Source organism: Pygocentrus nattereri, chromosome 30 (assembly GCF_015220715.1).
Source record: "Pygocentrus nattereri isolate fPygNat1 chromosome 30, fPygNat1.pri, whole genome shotgun sequence".
NCBI classification, from domain to species: domain Eukaryota; kingdom Metazoa; phylum Chordata; class Actinopteri; order Characiformes; family Serrasalmidae; genus Pygocentrus; species Pygocentrus nattereri.
Genome location: NC_051240.1, coordinates 18,935,540 through 18,958,343, shown reverse-complemented (window position 1 = coordinate 18,958,343; position 22,804 = coordinate 18,935,540). Strand labels below are relative to the sequence as shown.

Below are 22,804 nucleotides of genomic sequence, written 5' to 3'. Positions count from 1 at the left end.
TGCACCAAAATAATAAAACACACATCTCAGACAGTTATAACCTAATGTATGGCCACAACTTAGTAAGGTGTGGGAAGATAATTATACCTTAGCCATGACTTAGCAAAGTGTGGGAACAAGATCAAGCATTATTAAGTTGTTGCCGAAGCTTAATTATCCCACTCCTATGCCTTACTAAATAATGGCCACAACATAATTATTTAATTCCTACAACTTACTAAGTCCTGGCCATGCATTAGGATCTTGATCTCACGTCTTACTAATTCATGGCCACAAATCATCTCATCCCCACACCTAAGTTACGGCCATGTGTTAGGAGCTTGTTTCTACACTTTAAGTCATGGCCACAACTTAATTATCTCATTCCCACACATTACTAAGTTGTGACCATGCATTAGGATCTCGATCCCACGCCTTACTAATTCATGGCCACAAATTATTTTGTTCCCACTCCTTACTAAATTGTGGCCATGCATTAGGAGCTGGTTTTGATGCTTTATTAAGTCATGGCCACTACTTAATTATCTCATTCCCACACCTTACTAAGTCCTGGCCATGCATTAGGATCTCGATCCCACGCCTTACTAATTCATGGCCACAAATTATTATGTTCCCACACCTTACTAAATTGTGACCATGCATTAGGAGCTTGTTTTGACGCTTTACTAAGTCATGGCCAGAACTTAATTATCTCATTCCCACGCCTTACTAGGTGAGAAAGGAGCACGCACAGGGCGCTAATGCTAAACTGGGGGGGTTGAATGACGTCACCGCCGCTTCGCCCGCCGCCATGGCGCTTCCGGGCTGGACGCTGTGTTTCTTCGGTGTGGCCTCGGTCTGCGGAGGATTCTGCATCTACCGCCTGCTGGCCGGCGCCCGGAGGAGCTCCCTGAACAGAGGGCTTGTGAGAGAACTGATGGCCCGAACGGAGAGGCCGCTGTTTTGGATCGCGTAAGTTCGGCCAGCGTCTTTTCTTCGAATCTTTCCGCTCCACCTTAAACGCTGCAGCAGCTACATTGTGGCGCCTCGGGTTCCATAATGGACCTGCCGCGCCATTTAAGGTGGAACGGGGGAATTCGAACGAGAATCTGGCGGCTCACGTTTTTGTTGTTGTTGTTGTTGTTGTTCTCGTTCTCCCACAACCCCCCGCTGTGTCCCTGCATCTGGTCGGTTCTCCTGCGCAGCAGGGTGGTCGGGTCGAGCCCCCCTCAGGCGAGTCGCTGTGTTATTGTTTGTGCTGTTCGTGCTGGTGATGGTCGGTTCGGCGGGGCTTATGATTAACCAGGTGAACAGCAGCAGCTATCACACGACTCGTAAGCCTTTCCAGTGTGCACGTATTAAACCAACGTGGTTAACGCGTTAGAACACGAACCCAGAGACCCAACAGTAACAATGTCCGATTCATTTCGACCATCGACAGGCAGCCCCAGAAAGCCTTTCACGTGGTGATGATCTAATCTCGGTCATTAGACAGCCTCAGTCAGTCAATCAGAGCTCTGCTGGTGAGCGTTCTGCTTGATGTAGAGCCCAGATGTTGATTTATATGGTATATAGTTCCAGTCTGTTCACACTGGTCCATTTGCTGATCGTCCTGTGTGGGTAGTTTTTTTGGTCCTCTGGTCAGTTGATCATGTTTTGGCAGGTGTAAGTCATGCAGTCATGGCCTCTCCAAGCTGGAAGAGTTAGTCAAACCTTCATTCAGATGACAGTTTGTGCTCAAAAATGATTTCACTTTAAAATGTATTTTTATATATCGCTGCTGTCGGGACAAAACCTCGTATCTCCGTTTTTCTCGTTTTTCATTTTTTGGGCGTAGTGTGAAAACGACCTGTTGTTCTGTAAATTGTATGGAAGTTTCATGATGAATGGACCAAAATGAAAGGCCCAAAATTACCTGGAAAAAGTTCTGGTTCCGTTGACTTGCATTAAAAGTGAAGTAGGTTTTTTCCATCTCCTGTAAAGTCACCATTATGGAGATACGAGGTTTTGTTCCGACAACAGCGACATGTTTTATTAATTCAGGTATTTACGTAATACATGCCGCGGTATATCTACTATCCTTCTCAAAAATGTTTTGAAATGGGTCTAATTATTTGTAGAATTTGATCATTTATACAATAAGATAATAATTTAAAAGCGTATAAAACACTTTTGTGTGCTTTGGAGCTGTAAAAGTAATAATAATAATAACTAATAATTTGGGGCAGTCGTGGGCTGGAGGTTAGGGAACTGGCCCTGACCGGAACGTTGCCGGTTCAATCCCCAGTGCTGACAGTCCATGACTAACCCCCAGTTGCTCCCGGACGCCGTGGATAGGGCTGCCCACCGCTCCGGGCAAGTGTGCTCACTGCCCCCTAGTGTATGTGGTGTTTCGCTTCACGGATGGGTTAAATGCGGAGGTGGAATTTCCCTGTTTGTGGGATTAATAAAGTATAAGCTTTTACATCAAAGCATATTATTGCTACTGTTATTATTATTGTTGTTATTCTTAGACATATGTCCTAGATGTGTCCAGACTTTTTGACTTGGGGAGCCAAAGTGCAGTGTTTATGGTGAGCTGAGGGCCAAAAAGACAGAACAATAAACAGATAAAGTGGGTAGGTTTCACGTTGAGTTTTTAAAAATGTATTTTAATGCATTAAAATAAATATAATTGGTATATCGAGCAGTGGTAGGAGAGGTGAGGCAACAAACGGAAGGGGTCAAATTACAGGACTGAATAGGCACAGCTGGCTGTGCCCCTGGGCAAAGCAGTTAACACCACCCAACACCACACACACACACACACCCCACCCACCCCCGACTGCTCTGCTGATGACGCTGTGCTGTTCCCAGACTCGGCATAGTTAAGAGTACAAAATGTCAAATTTAGTCCAAAATGCTTTAAATCCATTTGTAAACATTTTGGATATAACAAGTTTTTGAAAAGAATAACCGCTGATTTATAACTGAAAACACATTTAGCCAACTCTTGCGCTCTGGCCACACTTCTTACAGCCTTGGGAGGACACTGGGGTCGACTTTCACTTTTCTCTGCAGATACTCGCTGTACACACGGACCAAGCTGGGATACATGTTTTACAAACGTCAGATGAAGAAAGCGCGGGAGAAATACCCAGCAGGCCACTCCCGAGCACAACCCACCAACATAAACGGTACGAGTGGTTCCCCTCAGCATCGTCCCGAGAGAAAGCACTGCCTTCACTTTTTGTGATCTCTTGCTTAGGCATCAAGATCATCCCGGTGCCCGTTCTGTCAGACAACTACAGCTACGTCATTATTGACACGGCATCCAGTCTTGCTGCTGTGGTGGATCCTGCTGATCCTCAGTTTGTGCAGGTAGGTGCATCCCCACCAGAACGGTTTGGCTACAGTCAAGTTACAGCACCAGAGCACATATAGCGCATGTGGTTTTGGGGGGAAAACCTCAAGTGGTGTTCCACAGTGCTTAAAGCCTGTGTAATTTATATCCGCTTAGTTCTTTTGGGAAGCTGACAAGGGAAGTCCAGCTGTGCTCGCAGCCTTTCACTGGTGTTTGGAATTCTTTGGTGGAAACACTCTATTCAGTAGGCAGAGCTGCTGTTTTGGATGGCCATGACAAGTTTGTAGGAGGGCCAAACCTTCAGTTTCACTCTAGCAGCCAGTGGCTACACCAAAGTAGTTACCTAAGCATGTGTGTGTGCCATCTGCTCGCATCGTTCTCAGATCAGCGATAAAAGAAAACCGGGATAAAACAAAACCCGAAACTCATGATAGGAAAATAAAATGTGAAATGGCCCTGATTTTCGTTATTTTTCTGGCATTGATGCTTTTGGATTTAATGCCACATTCAGAGTTGAATAGCTGTGTATTTATGTAATGCCAAATGGCTGCTTGGTTATTTTTGTGCTTTGAGTAAGCTGTGTTCAGGCTTATCTGAGGCTGAGGTGCTTGTTTGTTTGTTTGTTTATTTATTTATTTATTTAGTCCAAGCTTGCAAAGCATATCAAATGCCTCGTAGCCTATGGTTATTGGTTAAAGTGGAGTTCTTATTGGTCAGTATAAGAGATGTGCACGGTTCCTCGAGACCCTTGGCTCAACATTTGAAGTGCCAGTCTTAAAATACCGAAGTCGCTGTTGGAATACTTTCAGTTTCTTTACAGGAAGACAGTGAAAATATAGAGACCAAGGATCTAATGAGGTGCTCCTTTTAAAGACCCAGGGAACATAAATCTGTTTTACTTTAATTTACTTCTAATTGCTTTAATCTTGCTTATTATCTGTTCAATAATATAATATAATACAATATACACATCTTCTACGCCGCTTCTCCTTCTGGGTCGCGGGGGGAGCTGGAGCCTATCCCAGTGGTCATCGGGCGGAAACTTTGACTAACAATAAAAGTGAATAAAAAAAAGTTTTTATCCTTCTCCTATAAAGTTAACATTTCAGAGATACAAGGTTTTGTTCCGACAGCATTTTTAATTCAAGCTTTACTTAGTTTTCTGTTATATAAACATTTTTAAAAAGGTACCGTTTTCCTGGGACATTGTAACAGAACTGTAAAATGTTATTGTATTGCTTTTGTCTGTGAGTGTATATGTACATTACACTGCCATCCCACAACACGAATGCCTGAACGCGAGCGCGTCGCTAAGGACGTGTTACTAAGGCCGCGACTGAAAAGGCAGATGTTGTGCAGCTGTATAACTGTTTAGCTGTATTAGGCTAACCAGTCTAGGTGATGTCAGCTGGGTCCAGAAACCCTGGAAATGTTTCTTTGACAAGCTAGTGCGTTGGCCCGTCATCTGAAGAGGAGAAAGTACCTTGTGCAAGACGAGTCCTCATCAGAATGCAGTTGTACCAGTGAGCTGTAGTTTTAGCCCAGCCTAAAGAGGCGTCCTCTGTTACTTATCCAATATAAAAACAGCCAACTTCCCTCAGATTAAAAAAAAAAAAAATTAAAGATATTTTCAAATATAAAGGAGATGTATTAACTCTCTCAGGTACTCGGATATCAAAATTAGTCAGAACGCTCATCCCTACTCAGCATCAAAAATAGAATTACAAAAATGTGCCATGTTTGTTCTTATTTATTAATAAAATTGGTCATTTTGGGTGGGCTATAACAAAACTGGGTGGGCCTAGGCCCTCTGCTCCCAGCCATTCATCTGCCACTTACACTTACAGCATTTGGCAGACGCTCTTATACAGAGAGTCTTACAATTTGATCATTTTACACAGGCAGGTGAAGGCAGTGTTGGGAGTCTTGCCCAAGGGCTCTTATTGGTATAGTGTAGGGTGCTGCCCTGGTGGGGGATTGAACCCCAGTCTACAGCACAGAAGGCAGAAGTGTTACCCACTACACTAACCAACCACTACGCTATAAAAGGGCGTTTGATATGGGATCGCACCATAATGATGAAGAAAGTGAAACCCTGTCGTGCTGCCTCGTATCTCATTTCATGGTCTGCCTTTTCGTCCACGCAGGCTTGCCTGGAAGAAGAAGGGGTGACATTAGAAGCCATTCTTTGCACACACAAACACTGGTGAGTAGAGGAATGTCAGTGAAAGCTGGAGGAACATTTGGCTTTGCATCAGTATTTTTCTAATTTGAGCTGCTAAGCTAATGCAATGTCAATTAAGAGTCCACATCTGGGCCTGATGTGTCTGTAGGGCTCTATTGTGGAATGTCAACCGTGGTTCTGCGTCAGAGGCCCAGGCTGTATTGTAGGAGTGTCAGGATCCAAGTGTTAATATTATTAGTTTTGGTACAGGGTTTCTTGAGCACATGTGCTGACGTGTGTTACTGGGAATGCTTTCTGTAGTTCTGTTTAGCTCTATTTATGATATTCATTCCCAAAAGTAATAACAGTCAATGTAAATGAAAAAGTCGGACAAATAAAACAAATAAAACTTCAGCTTTATCTACCTTGGATGGTTATTAGCCAAGCTATTTGAAATGGTGAGCGGAGAAAGCAAACTTGAGCTGGAACAAGTGAAATCGTCCTTGCTTTCATCTTCTGTTTGGGCACTGTTTGGATTCCTGGTCAAGTACAGGAATTCTATTCAAAGAGTGGTAGACCAAATGTGCCAATGTTTATATTTCTGGGGGAAAAAATTGGGGAATTACCCAAAAAAATACATAATCAAACAAACAAATTCGTCGTTGCTTCAGCATTCCCTTTCTTTCTTTTTTTCTGTTTTCATATTCCCAGGCCGGTATTCCTTGGCCATTTTTTTCTTCGGGGGACAATTTTTTTTTTCTCTTTTTCATTTCACTCATCATGTCACAACTCATTGTTTATTAATGATCATACAAATATAAGGTGATGTGGTACCACAACCCCCCAACCCCCCTCTAGTGTTTTGTTCAAAAGTTTAGGGCTTATTTTTGGCCTAAACTACATTACATTTCATCAGCAAAGTGTAGAAAACATTAAGTATAAATAAATATAGCTGGTTTAATTGAATGAATCATAAAGTTAGAGCACAACAAACTCCATTAGAGCAGAAATAGAGAAGAAATCACATGTGGGTGCAGCCCTCACACACCATTAGTACAGCGCAGCAGCTGCAGGGTGACAGGATCGTGATGTTTTGATTGTAAACATGGTTTATAATGAAATGGGTTTGGCGTTTTGACAGATGCATGTCCCTGTTTGACAGTCTTCTTTATTCAGTTTGTTCTTAAAAGCAAGTGTTGAAATCTTTTGCCCCCAAACACTGATGAGTGTGACATCACCACTAGGAAATACAACGCACAGTCTTTGGCGTTATTCCCACAGTAGGACCGTCACATGCGTTTACACATGATCTTGTTATTTTAGCGCACTGAAGTTGCTCCAAACCAACAAAGATGACATGTTTTTTGAGAAGCAGAGTCCTCAGACTTGTAACGGTCAGTGTACTCACATAGTTTGTGTGCATACGTTTCTTTTTCAGGGACCACAGTGGGGGAAACAGAGCCCTCAGAAGGCTCCACAGCTCCTGTAGGGTGTATGGAAACCTTATGGACAACATTCCTGGCCTCACACAGTAAGAGCATTACATTTAGTCCTGTAGCCTCCACACCTCTGTTGATATTGGGGGAAACCACACTGGGCCTCATGCCAGAACCAGTTGTGCAACTCGTATTTACAGTACGAGCGATTTATGAGAGCCACGCCCACAGATTCACTCAAACGTCTTTTAGGCAAGAACGGAATTCACGAGTGGCCCCATCACACGAGTCCCGTACACCTAGTCTGCTTTTCTTTAAAGGTGGAAACCTATTTTTTTGTGTGTGGATGGATTGTGTCCATTTCAGTAGTGTGAAGCTTAATGTATTTATTACTATATAAATTATCGACCAATGTTATATATACATACATATATATGAACCTTCATAATGTGTAGTCACGTTGGTTAATAATTTGAAGTAAAGTATAATTCAGAATTTTGTAAATCAGCAATTTTACAATGCAAAAATCTCAAACTACAAAAACTAAAAAGTTTCTATATATTTTTTTGTGTTTCGTGTTTTAAAGTCCCCAGGAACACAGTGTAAAATAAGTGTTTATGTGACGTGAAGATTGTCATATTAACCAGATGTGTGAAACATCAAAACTATAATAAAACACAGCTTAAAAGTCATTTGTCAGACGTTTGTGAAAACTGTCTGGGCGTGCTCCTGATATTTTGATGAGCACGTGTTGGCATCTCTCCGCCCAACACGCTCAGCCTGCTCTTCCACTGAAGCAGAACAAAAATAGTAAAGTGCGCTTTGCATTGCAGGCGTAGACGTTGTGTTCCTGCGTCTGTCTCTGTTACATAACATGAAATAAATAAATAAATAAAACATTATCCAGCATTTATGTGGCGATCCCTTAAAGAAGACACAATACTAGTTCACTTCACTGCTGATTGTGTATCCAGGGAATGCTGGCATGGACAAAGAGACAAACAAACAACTGACCGATCAATGAGCTGGTAGCTCAGTTTTGCATGGCTGGTTAGCCGTCGCTTGGTTATAAGGGGCAGTCGTGGGCTGGAGGTTAGGGATCCAGCCTTGTGACCGGAAGGTCGCCGGTTCGATCCCCAGAGCCGACAGCACATGACTGAGGTGTCCTTGAGCAAGACACCTAACCCCCAACTGCTCCCCGGGCGCTGCGGATTGGGCTGCCCACCGCTCTGGGCAAGTGTGCTCACTGCCCCCTAGTGTGTGTGTGCTCACTAGTGTGTATGTGGTGTTTCACTTCACGGATGGGTTAAATGCAGAGGTGGAATTTCCCCGTTGTGGGACTAATAAGGGTCTCTTAATCTTAATCTTAAGCTTTCCCTCGCTTGTTCTCTGACTTGGTTCTCCGATTCGAACTGAGAGAAACTGTGGGGGCAGGACAAGCTTTGTGTTTGGTGAGGATAATTTAAGCTTTAAGATCTAATATTAGGACTGCCAAGTTGACACTGAAAGGGTACATACTTTGTGCATGTATGTTGTGTACCTATAACCCAGAGGTTACCTGCAGTTTTAATGATCATGTTTTTAACATTGTCAGTTGACCAAGTGAGTTGTTTTGGGACACTGCACAGTGGGTATATGTAAATAATGTGGTGTATAAAGCCAAATGTGTGACCAGTCAGTTTTTTTAGCTGTTTATGCTTGACTGGCCTGTGAAGTCATCGTTCCACTTTATGCTGAAATTCCTGTGCATTCTGTCACTCAGCCTCGTTCATCAGCACACCTTAAAATAGCCAGTAATAGTCAGTAAGAATCTAAATCTGCGGCTCTGCTTTCCCCAGCAGTGTTACTCTAGACATGACTGTGTTTGGTAGTTGTTTTGAAAAGAAAACAAAACTCTGGATGCCTCAGTGCTGTATTTGACTCCATGCTGTGCTCTGGGTTCTGTAGTCCTTTAACAGACAAAGACACCATAGATGTTGGGACACGTCTGCGCTTCAGGGCCTTTTACACCCCTGGCCATACTGTGGGTCACATGATCTACCTCTTGGATGGACGAGCATTTGGGGGGCCCAGCAGCCTCTTTTCGGGAGACCTGGTTTTTCTGTCGGGATGCGGTAATTTTGATCATGTTCCGTGCTCCTCAGATAAATACATAAGAACATAATCATAATCTGTTATATTTACCAGGTTTATGATGTAGAACCCAACTGATATACTGGTTGGCCAGTCATATTGGCTGAATTTGACTGTGTGATTTTATCAGATCTGGTCACAGCATCAGTAGTATTAGCACTCGCTAACCAGGCTAAAACCACTGGGAAAGTCTAAAACGTCCAAGTAACCTTCTGACTAACTAGACGACCCATCGGAGAATAACAAAAGCAATAAGACGAGGATTTTTAATTCATTAATTTAAAACGATTAATTAATTTGGTAATTCCAATGATTTTTCTAGATTTCTTTGTAATTCAGTCATTAAGGTTGGATGCAAACAAAGTCATTCAGGGTGTTTTGATGTGAAGTGGTTCTTGTAGAGAAACTCACCAACTTCAGTTTCTTTAAAATGGTGGTGATAGGAACCAGGAGTCGCACATAAAAACTTAGCCATTTTTTACCATCCAGAGTGACCAGTGATGCTACACATCTTCTAATGTTTCAAATACAACAGTGACAATAGCAAAATAATCATGAATCTAAAAAAGCACTTTTAATTTTTAATTTCTGGACTGTTTTGCCTCAGAATGTCCAACATGTACCTTTCCAGCATAGTTGGATTTTAAAATACACTCCACTGTTATTATATTTCAATTAAAATCCATTTTAGGCCAAAACCTTATCTTAACTGTGTAATACACTATTGACTATTAAATGATGCCGCAGGTATCGGACACAATATTTGTTACCATTTCATGTAATAGCTTTCTATGGTGTAACTTTGAGGCATTAAACGCATCTCAACGATTGAATTATGCAAAATTTTTGAATCAGTTTTGAGTTCCTCTTTAACAGAAACTAAAATGGCAAAGAATTCTGGACATCTCCACCTCCAGTTGTACAATATTTGTAATAGATAGATGGGTAGATACTTTTTTGCTCCTGAAGGGAAGTTAGCAGCCAGTAGCAGACACACATCACTGTACAGTAACCGTAATAATGGTGTAAACGTATAACAACAATAAATATACCAGATCCTATCTACAGGCGTATACACATAGAAAAAATACAACAATCTGTGATATCTATAACCTGAGAATATTAACGACTGGGAAAATTTAGGACTGATATCATGAGTCATATCTGTTGTTAACGCTCTGTTTAACTTAAAATATTCGATTAGAAAACAGGCAAAGTTTTTAGCCTCTTCAAATTGGTTTGTGTACTGTCCACAGAAATCTATCTCCAGTAATATATTATGAGTACTGTGAGTATAAATGCTACACATATGCACATATTACATTTACTGCCAATTGATTGTTACAGTTCATTATAGCTAGAAAGTTGTGATGTAACCATAGAGCTGCCTTAAAGAGCTGAAGTCATTTAGGCCTGTCCTGAGCCTATAAGGGCATGCATATATATATATATTGCGTGTGTGTGTGTGTATGTGTGTGTGTGTGTGTATATGTATTACTGCCAACAACAGATTAACACTGTTTATCCTTATAGGGCGAATGTTTGAAGGCTCTGCTTCAACGATGCTGTCATCTCTGGACACAGTCGGCTCACTGAACGACGACACGCTGCTCTGGCCTGGTGAAATTTTAATTCACTATTCTGACGTTTCTGTTACTCTGTCACCTAAGAACAATAACATTGTGACCTGGCCTGGCCTCTGCCGTAATTCTGGTGTGCCCACTGTAGGAAAAAATGAGTTAGTGTTGAAATTCACTGTGCAAGGCTGCATTTTTAAGACAGAGTCTTTGTTTTGGTTATTAGGCCATGAATATGCTGAAGATAACCTGCTGTTCGCTGCAGAAGTGGAGCCTGGTAATGTGGTACGAGAACAGAAGCTACAATGGGTCCTGCAGCAGAGAGGCCAGAGACTGTGCACGGTGAGGAGGCCTGGCATGTTCCTCTCTGCTCTCATTACAGCTTTACTGACTCTTCAAGTTTGAATCTGATCCCAACTACTCAAACCCAGCCATCACCAACTGGAGAACTCATAGAACACGTTCTAATGATGGCATGTATTAAGAGGCATTCCACTAGTGTTTCACAATGTCTGCATAATTAATTTGGTAAGATATAAGTGTATGCAGTCATTCGTTACGTTTGAGGGAAACTTGCTAAGTCAGCATTGTTTCGTGTTGGTGATGGGAACCAGACATCAGAAGCACTTAATGCTTCTAAAGGCTATTTCACAGAAAGCCACTACATGAAATGTTTACAGACATGCTGTCTGATGTCTGAGACATTGTTTTGCGATAAGATTTTGCCCCAAAATGCACTTTTTAAAAAATACAGATATAGTGGAGAGGTACATGTAGGGCGTTTTAAAGCAAAACAGGACCCAAAAAAGTTATTTCTTTCTGACTACAAAGTTTTTCCAGATTTCTGTTTCTAGCCTAGTTCTGCCCAGTGCAGGAAATGTTCTCCATCTCAGTTGGCAGGTTTTTATACTGTGCCTGTGCTCAATTCGGTGCCATTAGATCTTGATGAACATAATTTCTTTTATTTATTTATTTATTTTTGTTGTCCTCTTTTTTCCTCTCCCATTAGTGCCCGTCTACACTGGCAGAGGAAAAGCAGTACAATCCATTCCTAAGGAGCCATACTCAGGATCTCCACCGAGCATTAGGCCTGCAGCAGAACCAGGATGAGGACTGGACCTCGTATAGAGCCCGAGTTTTAGAGGAGCTGCGCAGGCAAAAGGACATTTATAAAGCCCGCTAGCGTCCCACCTAGAAGTGGAGGATGAAACTACTAAACCCATTCCAACTGGCCCTGTTGTTTTCCCTCACTCAAAGTGTTTGGACTGCTTTATGAGGAGGGCATTGATTGGACATGAAGGTTACAGTTTGCACATTTTGGAACCTTTGGGCATTATTGAGATACTGTTGGCTGTATTTGCTGCGGGGAGTTGTTTTTTTCCAGGCTTTCAAGATGAGGCTGAGTGACTTGTATCCCTGTAATCATACCGAAATTTCTATAAGTTTCTAGAAATAGCTTGTGTTGTGCACACCCTCTTCAACTTTCTCTAGTTCTACGCAGAGCAGCAGAGCATGTTTCTGTTCTGACTTTGGGCAGTATAGGTTTGGGCTAACCTGCACCGCTGTTCTGTGCTTGCGGCCCACTGAGGTTTGGATTTGGACCCACGCGAAACCCTTTTTAGGGCTGAGTTGTGCAGGGCTGACTTTGAGGGGTCAGTCATGTGCCTCTCATTGTGGGTCATTAGTTGAGCCCCAAGTCATGGGTAGGAACCCCAGTCCTGGAGGGCTGGATTCCTGCAGTTTGGTGATTTTGCTACTCAGACACACCTAATTCAACTCTTCAGCTATTTACCAAGTTTAGTTGGTGTGTTAGAGCTGGGAATTCACTAAATTGAGCTGGACTCTGGCCCTCAGTTCCCCATCTCTGCCCTAAGTGAACCCCATACTCCCAATGTTTGCCAACATTGATCCTCTGATAGATACAGTGGTTTGAATAACACTTTTTTTCAGTAATTAAGGTACTAAAAGCGCTGTACATTTGTCCTTTTGTGAGTAATAAACCACTATATGAGCCCCTTTTGCCGTCTCTCCTGCTAATTCAGTGTTCAACTAGGGCTCGGCAGTGTGATGCTATTTTACTGTTATTGTAATAAATTACATCACAATTTGTTTATCTGAGCATAGTGTGAATGTAAAAGGGAACTGAAAGAGCACTGACCAACCGCATGCTTCTTTACAAGGAGACATAATTAGATTTGTATCATTGGTATTATTGTGGTGAAATGTGAGAAACACTGAACAAAACTGTTGTATTCATAGGTTTTATAGTAAGTTTTAAATGCAATAAATTGGTCCTTTTTTTGTCTTGCACCTAATCAAACAAAAAAAAATTGTACATGTCGTTTATTGTGAGACTGACTTCAAATATCATAATTATATTTTTGCCACATCACCAGAGTCTACGAGGAGCCTGGCCCCTTCCTATTTCCCCCGTTATGCTCTGTGTTCCCCTACGGAGCCCCACTGGTGACATCCTGTATAAATAAAAATGTGTGGCCACGCCTTTTCAACGCATGGGAACGAGATCCTAAAGTGTGGCCACGACTTAGTAAGGCGTGGGAATGAGATGATAAGTGGTCACAACTTAGTAAGGCGTGGGAATGAGATGATTAAGTCGTGGCCACGACTTAATCATCTCATTCCCACGCCTTACTAAGTCATGGCCACGCATTATTTTTATTTATACAGGACGTCACCGGAGGGGCTCCGTAATGGGCTCGGGTGCGCCCCCTAGCGTCGGAGAAGCCCGGCGTACATTGCAGGGTGGTGAGTCTCGTCTGCGCGAGTTCTCTGATATCACCCCCTCCATGTGCAATGAACTGCGCAGCTATTACAAGGTTTACGGCCCATGTTTACCTCGCCGTTGCCATGGAGCCGCTGGATCCCTTGACTTTGAGGAGTCGGTTCAGACCATGTTGCTTCCTCCTGGTATCTCTCTAGCTAATCAGGTTATGTGCTTTATCGTCGATTAGCTGTATGTTTTACACGAACGTGCTATTAAAATCGCCGCAGCACGTTTGCTGTGAGTTTTGTTGTCGGACTGTTTAGTTTTGGTTCTCCGGTTCTCTTACAGTCTGGACGTGTTGCCAACAGTCAGTCAGCTTAGTCAGCTTTAAAACGGGGCGCACTCCTGATGTTATAACCTGTTAAGATATTTTTGGAGCCACTTCACTCCAACGTCGTCCTTTTTTATCTACACGCAATATTAAAAGCCATGAAGGAGCCTGACTCGTTGCACGGGAGAGCAGAAGAGCCGAAGGCCTCGAGTGAGGCTGTAGAGTTTCTCGCCAGTGTCAGTAAGTGATTTCAGTTTGTGTAGAACCAGGCCGAGCGATATTTCCCAGGCTTTATCAGATGCTCCTCTATGAGAAGAGCTGCTCTGGGTCCAGCAGGGTCAGCTACGAGCCCGAGATGATGACCATCTGGTAATGACACCAGAGGTCTGTCATGTGCTGAGCTGTTCTCTAACCATCCATCTGATGTCCAGGCTCTGATGTCCTCGAACTGACCACTGAAATCACTGAAACTTGCTTTTGTATTCTGGCTTTTTTTTCTCTTTTTTTTTTTGGTGCCACAAAGACATAAAAATTTAATGGATTTTTTTTTATGCTTTCTGCACAATTTAATTGCTAAGATGTACAGGACTGTGCAAAAGTCTGAGGCACCCAAGACTCATTTTCAAAATCGATTTATTTGTGTAGTTTGTGTTTATTTGCTGAGAAAAGTGTTAATATTCGAATAAACATCGAATATTAATATTGATTTTATACACACACACACACACACACACACACACACACACACACACACATATATATATATATATATATATATATATGGCCCTGCGATGGACTGGCGACCTGTCCAGGGTGTATCCTGCCTTCCGCCCGAAGACTGCTGGGATAGGCTCCAGCATCCCCCCGCGACCCTGACGGAGAAGCGGCTTAGAAAATGGATGGATGGATATATATATATATATATAAATAATAAAGTGATTTTCTGGATGTTAGTGTGTTGACCCGTCTCCAAGCCTCTCCTGGAGGAAGCCCAGTATTATATGTAGTTAAAAAGCAGCTCCTGGTTTGACCAATCAGTGCTCAGTAAATTGAGCTCATGATGTAATTGATGATATTAACGAGTCTCTGTGGCGGCTGTGAAGGTGTCCTGGAAAAATATGGACCCACGAAATTCTTGTTACTGTTTATTGTTTTTCTGTTTATTTGAATTATGAACACGACTTTATTCTAATGTATATTGTGATGAACTCACTGCTGAGGGAAACTGGTTAAACATTTGCTGACATGCCTAAAACCTTCACACAGTGCTGTAAATAGTTTTGATGTGAAATGTGCTGTTCTGGGGAAACTTGCCAAGTCGGAATGGTTCACAGTGATCACATCGTAAAGAAATCAGTTTCTACTATCTTAGGTTCTTCGAGGGTTCTTTAGTAAAGGGAATGGTTCTAATTTGAGTCATAAGTTTTATATAGAACCACTTTACGTTTAAATTGTTCTTTGCTTGGAGAATGTGTTGTATGTGGTTCTACGTAGAGCCTTTTTGAAAATGGTTCTGTATAGCACCACAAAGTGTTCTTCTGTTGTTTCAATATCAATATATCAGATATCAGTATATCAAATATCAAATATCAGTACCACATTCTCCATCAATCTGAAGAACAGTTCCCCCATGTACACAACCATTTAAGCATGAAACGGTTCTATGTCAAACTCATGGTTCTAAATAGAACCATTCCCTTTACTAAAGAACCCCTGAAGAACCATCTTTTCAAAGAGTGTGCATATAATGTATATCACTGCTGTCGGATCAAAACCTCGTATCTCCAAACTGGGAACTTTACAGGAGAAGGAAAAAACCTACTTTATTTTTAATGTAAGTCAATGGAACTGGACATTTTTCCACGTCATTTTGGGTTGTTTCTTTTGGTCCGTTCATCATGAAATTTACACGCCATGTAAAGGCCGACGAGTGCTTCCAAAATATTTAAAAACTCAAAATACTTGGTTTTGTTCCGACAGCAGCGATATATAATATTTCACATCAAACTCACTCTGAATGACTTTGTTTGCATCTCAATGATCTCCTTATGCAGAAATGTTGAAGATTCTGTGGAATTACAATGTAAAGCTTTGTTTATAATGACGTAATGCAGCCAAAGTGGCAAGTAAAGGCAAAAAGTTGTCATTCCCAGATCTTGAGGTCTGGTACCCAAAACATTGACAGTCTATATGTTCATTGTCTTTAGTTTTAAACTATTTTGTGTAAGATTTCGTAGCCTAATGAATCTTTGAGTCTTCATAATAATGTTTGTGTTTTTTTTTTTTTTGCTTTTTCAGGTCCCAGAAAAGTCGATCAGTGCTTGTTTGTAGACTCACTGGTGACTGTATCTGACAGTGGAAGGGAGCTGGGAGAATTCTGTGTTAGCATACAGAAGGCCAGCTACCAAGATGAGCCCTGCTATCTGGTTCACGCCAACAGTCACGGGACAATCGATAACATACCCTGTGGCACTTCCATTGTGGGTGAGTCTAGAGGCGTCTGTCTGTGTATAATCATTTTTTTAAGTAGTGCTCCAAAATCTTTACAGCTTATTTTCATTGCAGTTGAATGACATTAAAATCAGTTGTCTTTGTACCGACTATGAACAGCCTATGTATCCAAGAGCCTTGAGACGCTCGAACAGAATCATCATGAGTATATGAAGGTATCCTTCCACTAATTGGCTCTTTGATTTTTTTATTTTATTTTTATTTTATCTAGTGAGTCTTGTGTTGATTTTGCTTATATACATCTAATATGGCAGTGGTCAATATGTAATTCTGAAATCAGTCAAAAATTTCGTTCATTGCCCCAGATGCAGGGACACACGTTGGACAGGAAAGTAAACATAGTGAGGCAAGATGACCATCTAGTGGTGAACAGAGTTATTACAGAGAAAGAGGTGAGGAGGCAATGCATCTTCATTTGCTACATACCGTCGGAAATAAACCAAAACGATAACTTCACAGGAGAAGGAAAGAAAAACACACTTCACTTTTAATGTAATTCAATGGAACCAGACTTTTTCCCGTCATTTTGGTCGTTTCTTTAGGTCCATCCACCATGAAATTTACACATAATACAACCCCAATTCCAATGAAGTTGGGACGTTGTGTAAATCATAAATAAAACAGAATACGATGATTTGCAAATCCATTTCAACCGATATTCAATTGAATACACTACAAAGACGAGATATTTAATGTTCAAATGGATAAACTTTATTGTTTTTTGCAAATATTCACTCATTTTGAATTTGATGCCTGCAACACGTTCCAGAGAAGTTGGGACAGGGGCGTGTTTCCCACTGTGTTACATCACCTTTCCTTTAACACTCACTAAGCGTTTGGGAACTGAGGACACTGATTGTTGAAGCTTTGTAGGTGGAATTCTTTCCCATTCCTGCTTGATGTACAGCTTCAGCTGCTCAGCAGTCCGGGGGTCTCCGCTGTCGTATTTTGAGCTTCATAATGCGCCACACATTTTCAATGGGAGACGGTCTGGACAGCAGGCAGGTCAGTCTAGTACCCGCACTCTTTTACTACGACGCCACGCTGTTGGAACACGTGCAGAATGTTTATCCGTTTGAACATTAAACATCTTGTCTTTGTAGTGTATTCCATTGAATATAGGATGAAATGGGTTTGCAAATCATCTTATTCTGTTTTTATTTATGTTTTACACAACGTCCCAGTTTCACTGGAATTGGGGTTGTATAAAAAGCAGGAAAAGCTGGTAAAATGACCAGATGGAGATATGAGGTTTTCTTTCGACAGCAGCTTTAAGTTATGTAGTGTGTGTGGAGACTGGGCAGAACTTTCTGAATGATCTAAGATTACACTGTCATAAGCATTTCGCTGCTGTCGGAAGAAAACCTCGTATCTCCATTTTTGACGTTTTTCAGTTTTTTACATGATTTGAAAATGTCTGTTATTCCGTACACTGTTTGTAAATTTCATGAAGAATAATCCAAAAGAAATATCCCAGAATTACTTGGAAAGACGTCTGGTTCCATTGACTTACATTAAAAGTGAAGTAAGCTTTTTTTCCTCTCCTGTGAAGTTACTGTTTTGGAGATACGAGGTTTTCTTCCGACAACAGCGATTTGAACCCTTTGTACCGTATATTTCTTCCTTTTTCAGGAAAAAAAGAAGCAGACATTCACATTCCCCCTGCACTCTCTACGAGGTTTTGTTTCTGAGGCCTCCAACCTCCTAATCCAGCGCATTTTAGCTCGGCAGAAGAAGATTCCAGACAAAATGACATTCCTGTCTTTCACTGCCGACACCCAACTCAGTGCATCAACCTATGTAAGTATTATGTATTACATTTCATTTAATATATTGTTTGTCACGTTATGTGGTATACTACAACACAGTATTATATCCATGGTCATTTTGACAGAATTCCTGATTTTATATCATTTTTTAATTTGTCACTGTTCTCTGACTACAGTAACCAGCATGCATTACATAAATGCGTCTTACAGCCATTGGAAATCCCTGTGGTGTCAACCTAGAGAACCCCTAGAAAGAATTACCACTCTTTACTGTGTTCTGGGTTACTCAAACACAAGAGGGTGCTCCCAAGTGATCACATGAAACAGTTTAACACTGCTGTTATATTTTTGAGCGCCTTTGAAGTCGAGTTAGGAGTCTAGAATGGCACCAATGAGCTGCTCTGCTTGGTTATCAGTCAGTACTCAGTAGCAGTAATGCTGGCGTCCTGCTGCCCAAAACCCATTTGCTGTAAAAGGCAACATTTAAGTTTTCTTTGCTTTTTTTTAGTGAAATACATTCTTTTACTTTCTAGAAGTAAAAGAAAGTTCTGGGCAAGTGATTAGAAACTATTTTAACTTTTCATTTTTAGCTGTTTAAGCTCCATTCACCCCATTCATTGAGGACTTGCTAGCGGGCGCCCCCCTGATGTTTTGCAGTCCTATTTTTGACATAACGGGGGAAATAGGAAGAGGCCCTAAACCGGCGTCAACCAATCCTGACTTCTAGCCTCGCCACTTTTTTGTAGGCTGATAAATACAACCAAGCTAGCATTAGTGTAACTCTTAAATCAAAGATTCTGTCTTCATTTAGCACAAAAGGTGCACCATAAATAAGTCAAAGAAAAGAAGCCAAAGTGATGTAAGGTGTGGCCAGCATCCTTGGTACCTTCAGAGTAATTCCTGAATCATTTGAGTAATCCATTCCAATCTGGCTTTCTTCTCTGTTCCAAATATCTGCCTCAAAGTAGCTGCAGTTTTCAGACTTCCGACGTTCAAGTTATGCCATCAGAAGGGTTTTTTTTCTAAACCTCAAACTGATCAATATAAGCTGTAGAGACGTCTGCGGCACCATTGTAGGATGTGAGTTCACAGCAGTAGCAATTTTAGCAATTCTTTAGTTTTTCACTTTGGATGAATTGTGTTTTTAAGGCCAACTTTCCCACCAAATACCATATTCTAATATCGGCAGTTGGCTTGATAGCGTTCCAGAAAAAGAAGCGAAAAATGAACCAGTTTAAAGGAAAGAAACAGTGTGAAAGAGGGAAAAATCACTGTTTGGTTGTGTGGGATGCCACACCAACCAAACATTTGGGTTTGCTGGAGAACTTTGAGTTGGTGTGTTTTGGTCTTTGAATTTTTTAAAAGTTTATTTCTTCTTTGAATAAGAAGAGTCTATGTGGTTTGGGCAATGGTAATAATAGTGTTTACAGTTTATATACACTGATCAGGCATAACGTTATGACCACCTCCTTGTTTCTGCGCTCACTGTCCAGTTTATTAGCTCCACTTACTGTATAGCTGCACTCTGTAGTTCTACAGTTACAGACTGTAGTCCATCTGTTTCTCTGATACTCTGTTACCCTGTTCTTCAGTGGTCAGGACCCCCATGTACCCTCAGAGACACACTAACACACCACCACCACGTCAGTGTTACTGCAGTTCTGAGAATGACCCACCACCCAAACAGTACCTGCTCTGTGAGGGTCCATGGGGGTCCTGACCACTGAAGAACAGGGTAACAGAGTATCAGAGGAACAGATGGACTACAGTCTGTAACTGTAGAACTACAGAGTGCAGCTATACAGTAAGTGGAGCTGATAAAGTGGACAGTGAGCATAGAAACAAGGAGGTGGTCATAATGTTATGTCTGATCAGTGTAGATACATGGATGTATATCTGTTGGTGCTCTCTGCTCTTATAATTGTTAGCTAAATTACAGTGGGTCATGATTAGGCCCCACTTTGTTATTAAAAGCTTATCTCCCCATAAATTCAGACAGAACTGGGGACAAAGAAGCAGATGGTCGGCAAAGAAGTGGTGGATGTGTTTGGCATCGAGAGGACCATCTCCTGTGGAGAAGACATCACAGAAACCTGGCACTGCTACTTTCTTCAGGATGGGTAAACCTCCACACCCTTCCACACTGAGAAACTCTATTATCAGTGTCTGTGGTCTGTTTAGTCACCATAGACAGGACAGGTATATTCCTTTAACTTTACGTATGCAGTATGTAACATATTAACTCCATGAGACGTGTTGCCTGTTCCTACTCTAGGCATTTATCAAGCAGAGTACAGATAGGCTCTGCAGTGATGATGAACCTGCTGCAGCTTCCTTCTACAGTCAGTGAAGGTCTGTATGTTTTACCAGTCCTGGGTTTTTCTTTTAAAAGTTCACACGATTACAGAAAAGTGAAATCACACTACACAGAAGTGTTTGTTTTGCAGATAAAGATCAGAAGCCAGTATTTGAGAAGAAGCCTCTGATATGGGAGGAGGACATGGAACTCCACTCCAAGTTTCTGGACAGAAAGGTGGCAATTCACATTCACATATACACTCACTGACCACTTTATTAGGTAAAGTAAAAGGTTGCACCCCCTTTTGCCTTCAGAACTGCTTTATGTTCTTCGTGTCAGACTTTCAACAAGGTGTTGGAAACGTTCCTCAGAGATTCTGGTTGGTTATTTGAGTTCCTGTTGCCTTTCTATCATCTGGAACCAGTCTGCCCATTCTCCTCTGACCTCTCACATCAACAAGGCATTTTCGTCCACACAACTGACCGCTCACTGGATGTTTCCTCTTTTTCGGACCGTTCTCTGTAAACCCTAGAGATGGTTGTGTGTGAAAATCCCAGCAGATCAGCAGTTTCTGAAATACTCAGACCAGCCCGTCTGGCTCCAACAACCACGCCACGTTCAAAGTCCCTTAAATCCCCTTTCTTCCCCGTTCTGATGCTCGGCCTGCACTTCAGCAAGTTGACTTGACCACCTCTACACGCCTAAATGCAGTGAGCTGTGGCCGTGTGATTGGCTGATCAGCTATTTGTATTAACAAGCAACTGAACTGTACCTAATAAAGTGGCCAGTGAGTGTATATTCTTAAACTGAACTCAATAACCTAATTTTCTTTTGCAATGCTTGAAGACATTATACACCAAGTCACACTCTTCTTGGTTTCACTTTCTGTTCCACATAATCAATATGCTACAGGAAGAGTTGAAAGCAGACCACTCCTCATATGTTAGGCATCACCCTGAGCTGAAGACTCTGTTGGCAGACTTTCTGCAGTTCCTGTTGTTGAGGAAGCCTCAAGACGTTTTCTCTTTTGCGCGTGACTTCTTTGCTCCCTTTGACACTCGGCGCCCACCAGACAGCAGCTTCAAGACTTCACGAACCATGATTGTTCCTAAAGTGCTGGGAGATAAATAAATCCTAGCCAGTCACGCCTTTATCTCGTGCTTTGAATATTATAATAAAAGATTACTTTGTGAAATGAAGTGTTGGTGTCCTGTTTTTATTGTTACTACAACATTCCATGTAAAGTGTGACAACGCATGATTAGACCTTTATAGAATAGAATGGGATGCCTTTTTTTTTATTGTATAAAAAACACAGGCATAACTTTATGACTTGTTTCTACGCTCATTGTCCACTTTATCAGCTCCACTTACTGTATAGCTGCTCTCTGTAGTTCTACAGTTACAGACTGTAGTCCATCTGTTTCTCTGATACTCTGTTACCCTGTTCTTCAGTGGTCAGGACCCCCATGGACCCTCACAGAGCAGGTACTGTTTGGGTGCTGGATCATTCTCAGCACTGCAGTAACACTGACCTGGTGGTGGTGTGTTAGTGTGTGTTGTGCTGGTACGAGTGGATCAGACACAGCAGTGCTTCTGGAGTTTTTAAACACTGTGTCCACTCACTGTCCACTCTATTAGACACTCCTACCTTGTCAGTCCACCTTGTAGATGTAAAGTCAGAGACGACAGCTCATCTGCTGCCGCACAGTTTGTGTCGGTCATCCTCTAGTCCTTCATCAGTGGTCACAGGACGCTGTTGGCTGGATATTTTTAGTTCGTGGACTATTCACTATTCACACTGAGGTGTTTAAAAACTCCAGCAGCACTGCTGTAACTGATCCACTCGTACCAGCACAACACGCACTAACACACCACCAGCATGTCAGTGTTACTACAGTGCTGAGAATGATCCACCACCGAAATAGTACCTGCTTTGTGAGGGTCCGTGGGGGTCCTGACCACTGAAGTGCAGCTATACAGTAAGTGGAGCTGATAAAATGGACAATGAGCGCAGAAACAGGGAGGTGGTCATAATGTTACGCCTGATCTGTGTATATGTGACCCTTCCTATTGGGTGTTCGTCTGCCCTGGTCAGTGATGGACACCGGATTGGGATGATGCAGTTTTTATTAGCCTGTAATGAGTATGGCAACCACAGTATAAGTTTCTGTTCATACTTCGGTCAGCGTACAACACGGCAGCATGCAACCATACTACTGCCTGAGACTACAGTAGTCTAGATACATCTCCACAATAAACCAATGACAAGACATATAATTCATGAAAATAATACAATTACCTTTACAAATTGCTATGATCGTATAGTGGTAGAAGTGCTTGTGTTTCCATATTATGTTCAGTTTTTTTAAAAGATTTATACAAGTCTACATTTTACATTCACATCAGGGTCAATTGTCACAGTATCAATATGAACTATATTTTACAGCTACATCATCCCTTTTTAAATTAGTGGAACATCAACAAAAAGGTAAAATATGAAATAGTGCCATCTGGCGGCGAACACAAAATATGGCA

General features: G+C 41.7%; 2 protein-coding genes across 2 annotated transcripts; both read left to right on the top strand.

Annotated features, from left to right (window-relative positions):
• The first annotated feature begins 754 nt into the window (after nt 1-754).
• Nucleotides 755-12,651, top strand: pnkd (PNKD metallo-beta-lactamase domain containing). Its single transcript, XM_017724563.2, has 9 exons — nt 755-951; nt 3,040-3,155; nt 3,227-3,339; nt 5,470-5,528; nt 6,925-7,017; nt 8,870-9,036; nt 10,589-10,675; nt 10,859-10,974; nt 11,642-12,651. Exons 1-9 carry the CDS (start codon nt 791-793, stop codon nt 11,813-11,815), a joined length of 1,086 nt encoding a protein of 361 aa, XP_017580052.1. The 5' UTR covers nt 755-790; the 3' UTR covers nt 11,816-12,651.
• Nucleotides 12,652-13,470: 819 nt separating this feature from the next.
• On the top strand, nt 13,471-21,466 carry LOC108443728 (ciliogenesis associated TTC17 interacting protein). Its single transcript, XM_017724559.2, has 9 exons — nt 13,471-13,928; nt 15,987-16,172; nt 16,299-16,354; nt 16,505-16,591; nt 17,832-17,999; nt 19,964-20,088; nt 20,244-20,320; nt 20,416-20,501; nt 21,180-21,466. The coding sequence occupies exons 1-9, from the start codon at nt 13,847-13,849 to the stop codon at nt 21,396-21,398; spliced, it is 1,086 nt and encodes a 361-aa protein (XP_017580048.1). The 5' UTR covers nt 13,471-13,846; the 3' UTR covers nt 21,399-21,466.
• Nucleotides 21,467-22,804: the final 1,338 nt, after the last annotated feature.

Bases quoted from the DNA above. Each gene is read 5' to 3' on its own strand.
- pnkd (XM_017724563.2), top strand. From the start codon at position 791: ATGGCGCTTCCGGGCTGGACGCTGTGTTTCTTCGGTGTGGCCTCGGTC. The intron at 3,156-3,226 runs GTACGAGTGGTT...TCTCTTGCTTAG, and splicing joins ACAACCCACCAACATAAACG to GCATCAAGATCATCCCGGTG. The intron at 7,018-8,869 runs GTAAGAGCATTA...TGGGTTCTGTAG, and splicing joins AACATTCCTGGCCTCACACA to TCCTTTAACAGACAAAGACA.
- LOC108443728 (XM_017724559.2), top strand. From the start codon at position 13,847: ATGAAGGAGCCTGACTCGTTGCACGGGAGAGCAGAAGAGCCGAAGGCC. The intron at 16,355-16,504 runs GTATCCTTCCAC...TCATTGCCCCAG, and splicing joins ATCATCATGAGTATATGAAG to ATGCAGGGACACACGTTGGA. The intron at 16,592-17,831 runs GTGAGGAGGCAA...TTCCTTTTTCAG, and splicing joins GAGTTATTACAGAGAAAGAG to GAAAAAAAGAAGCAGACATT.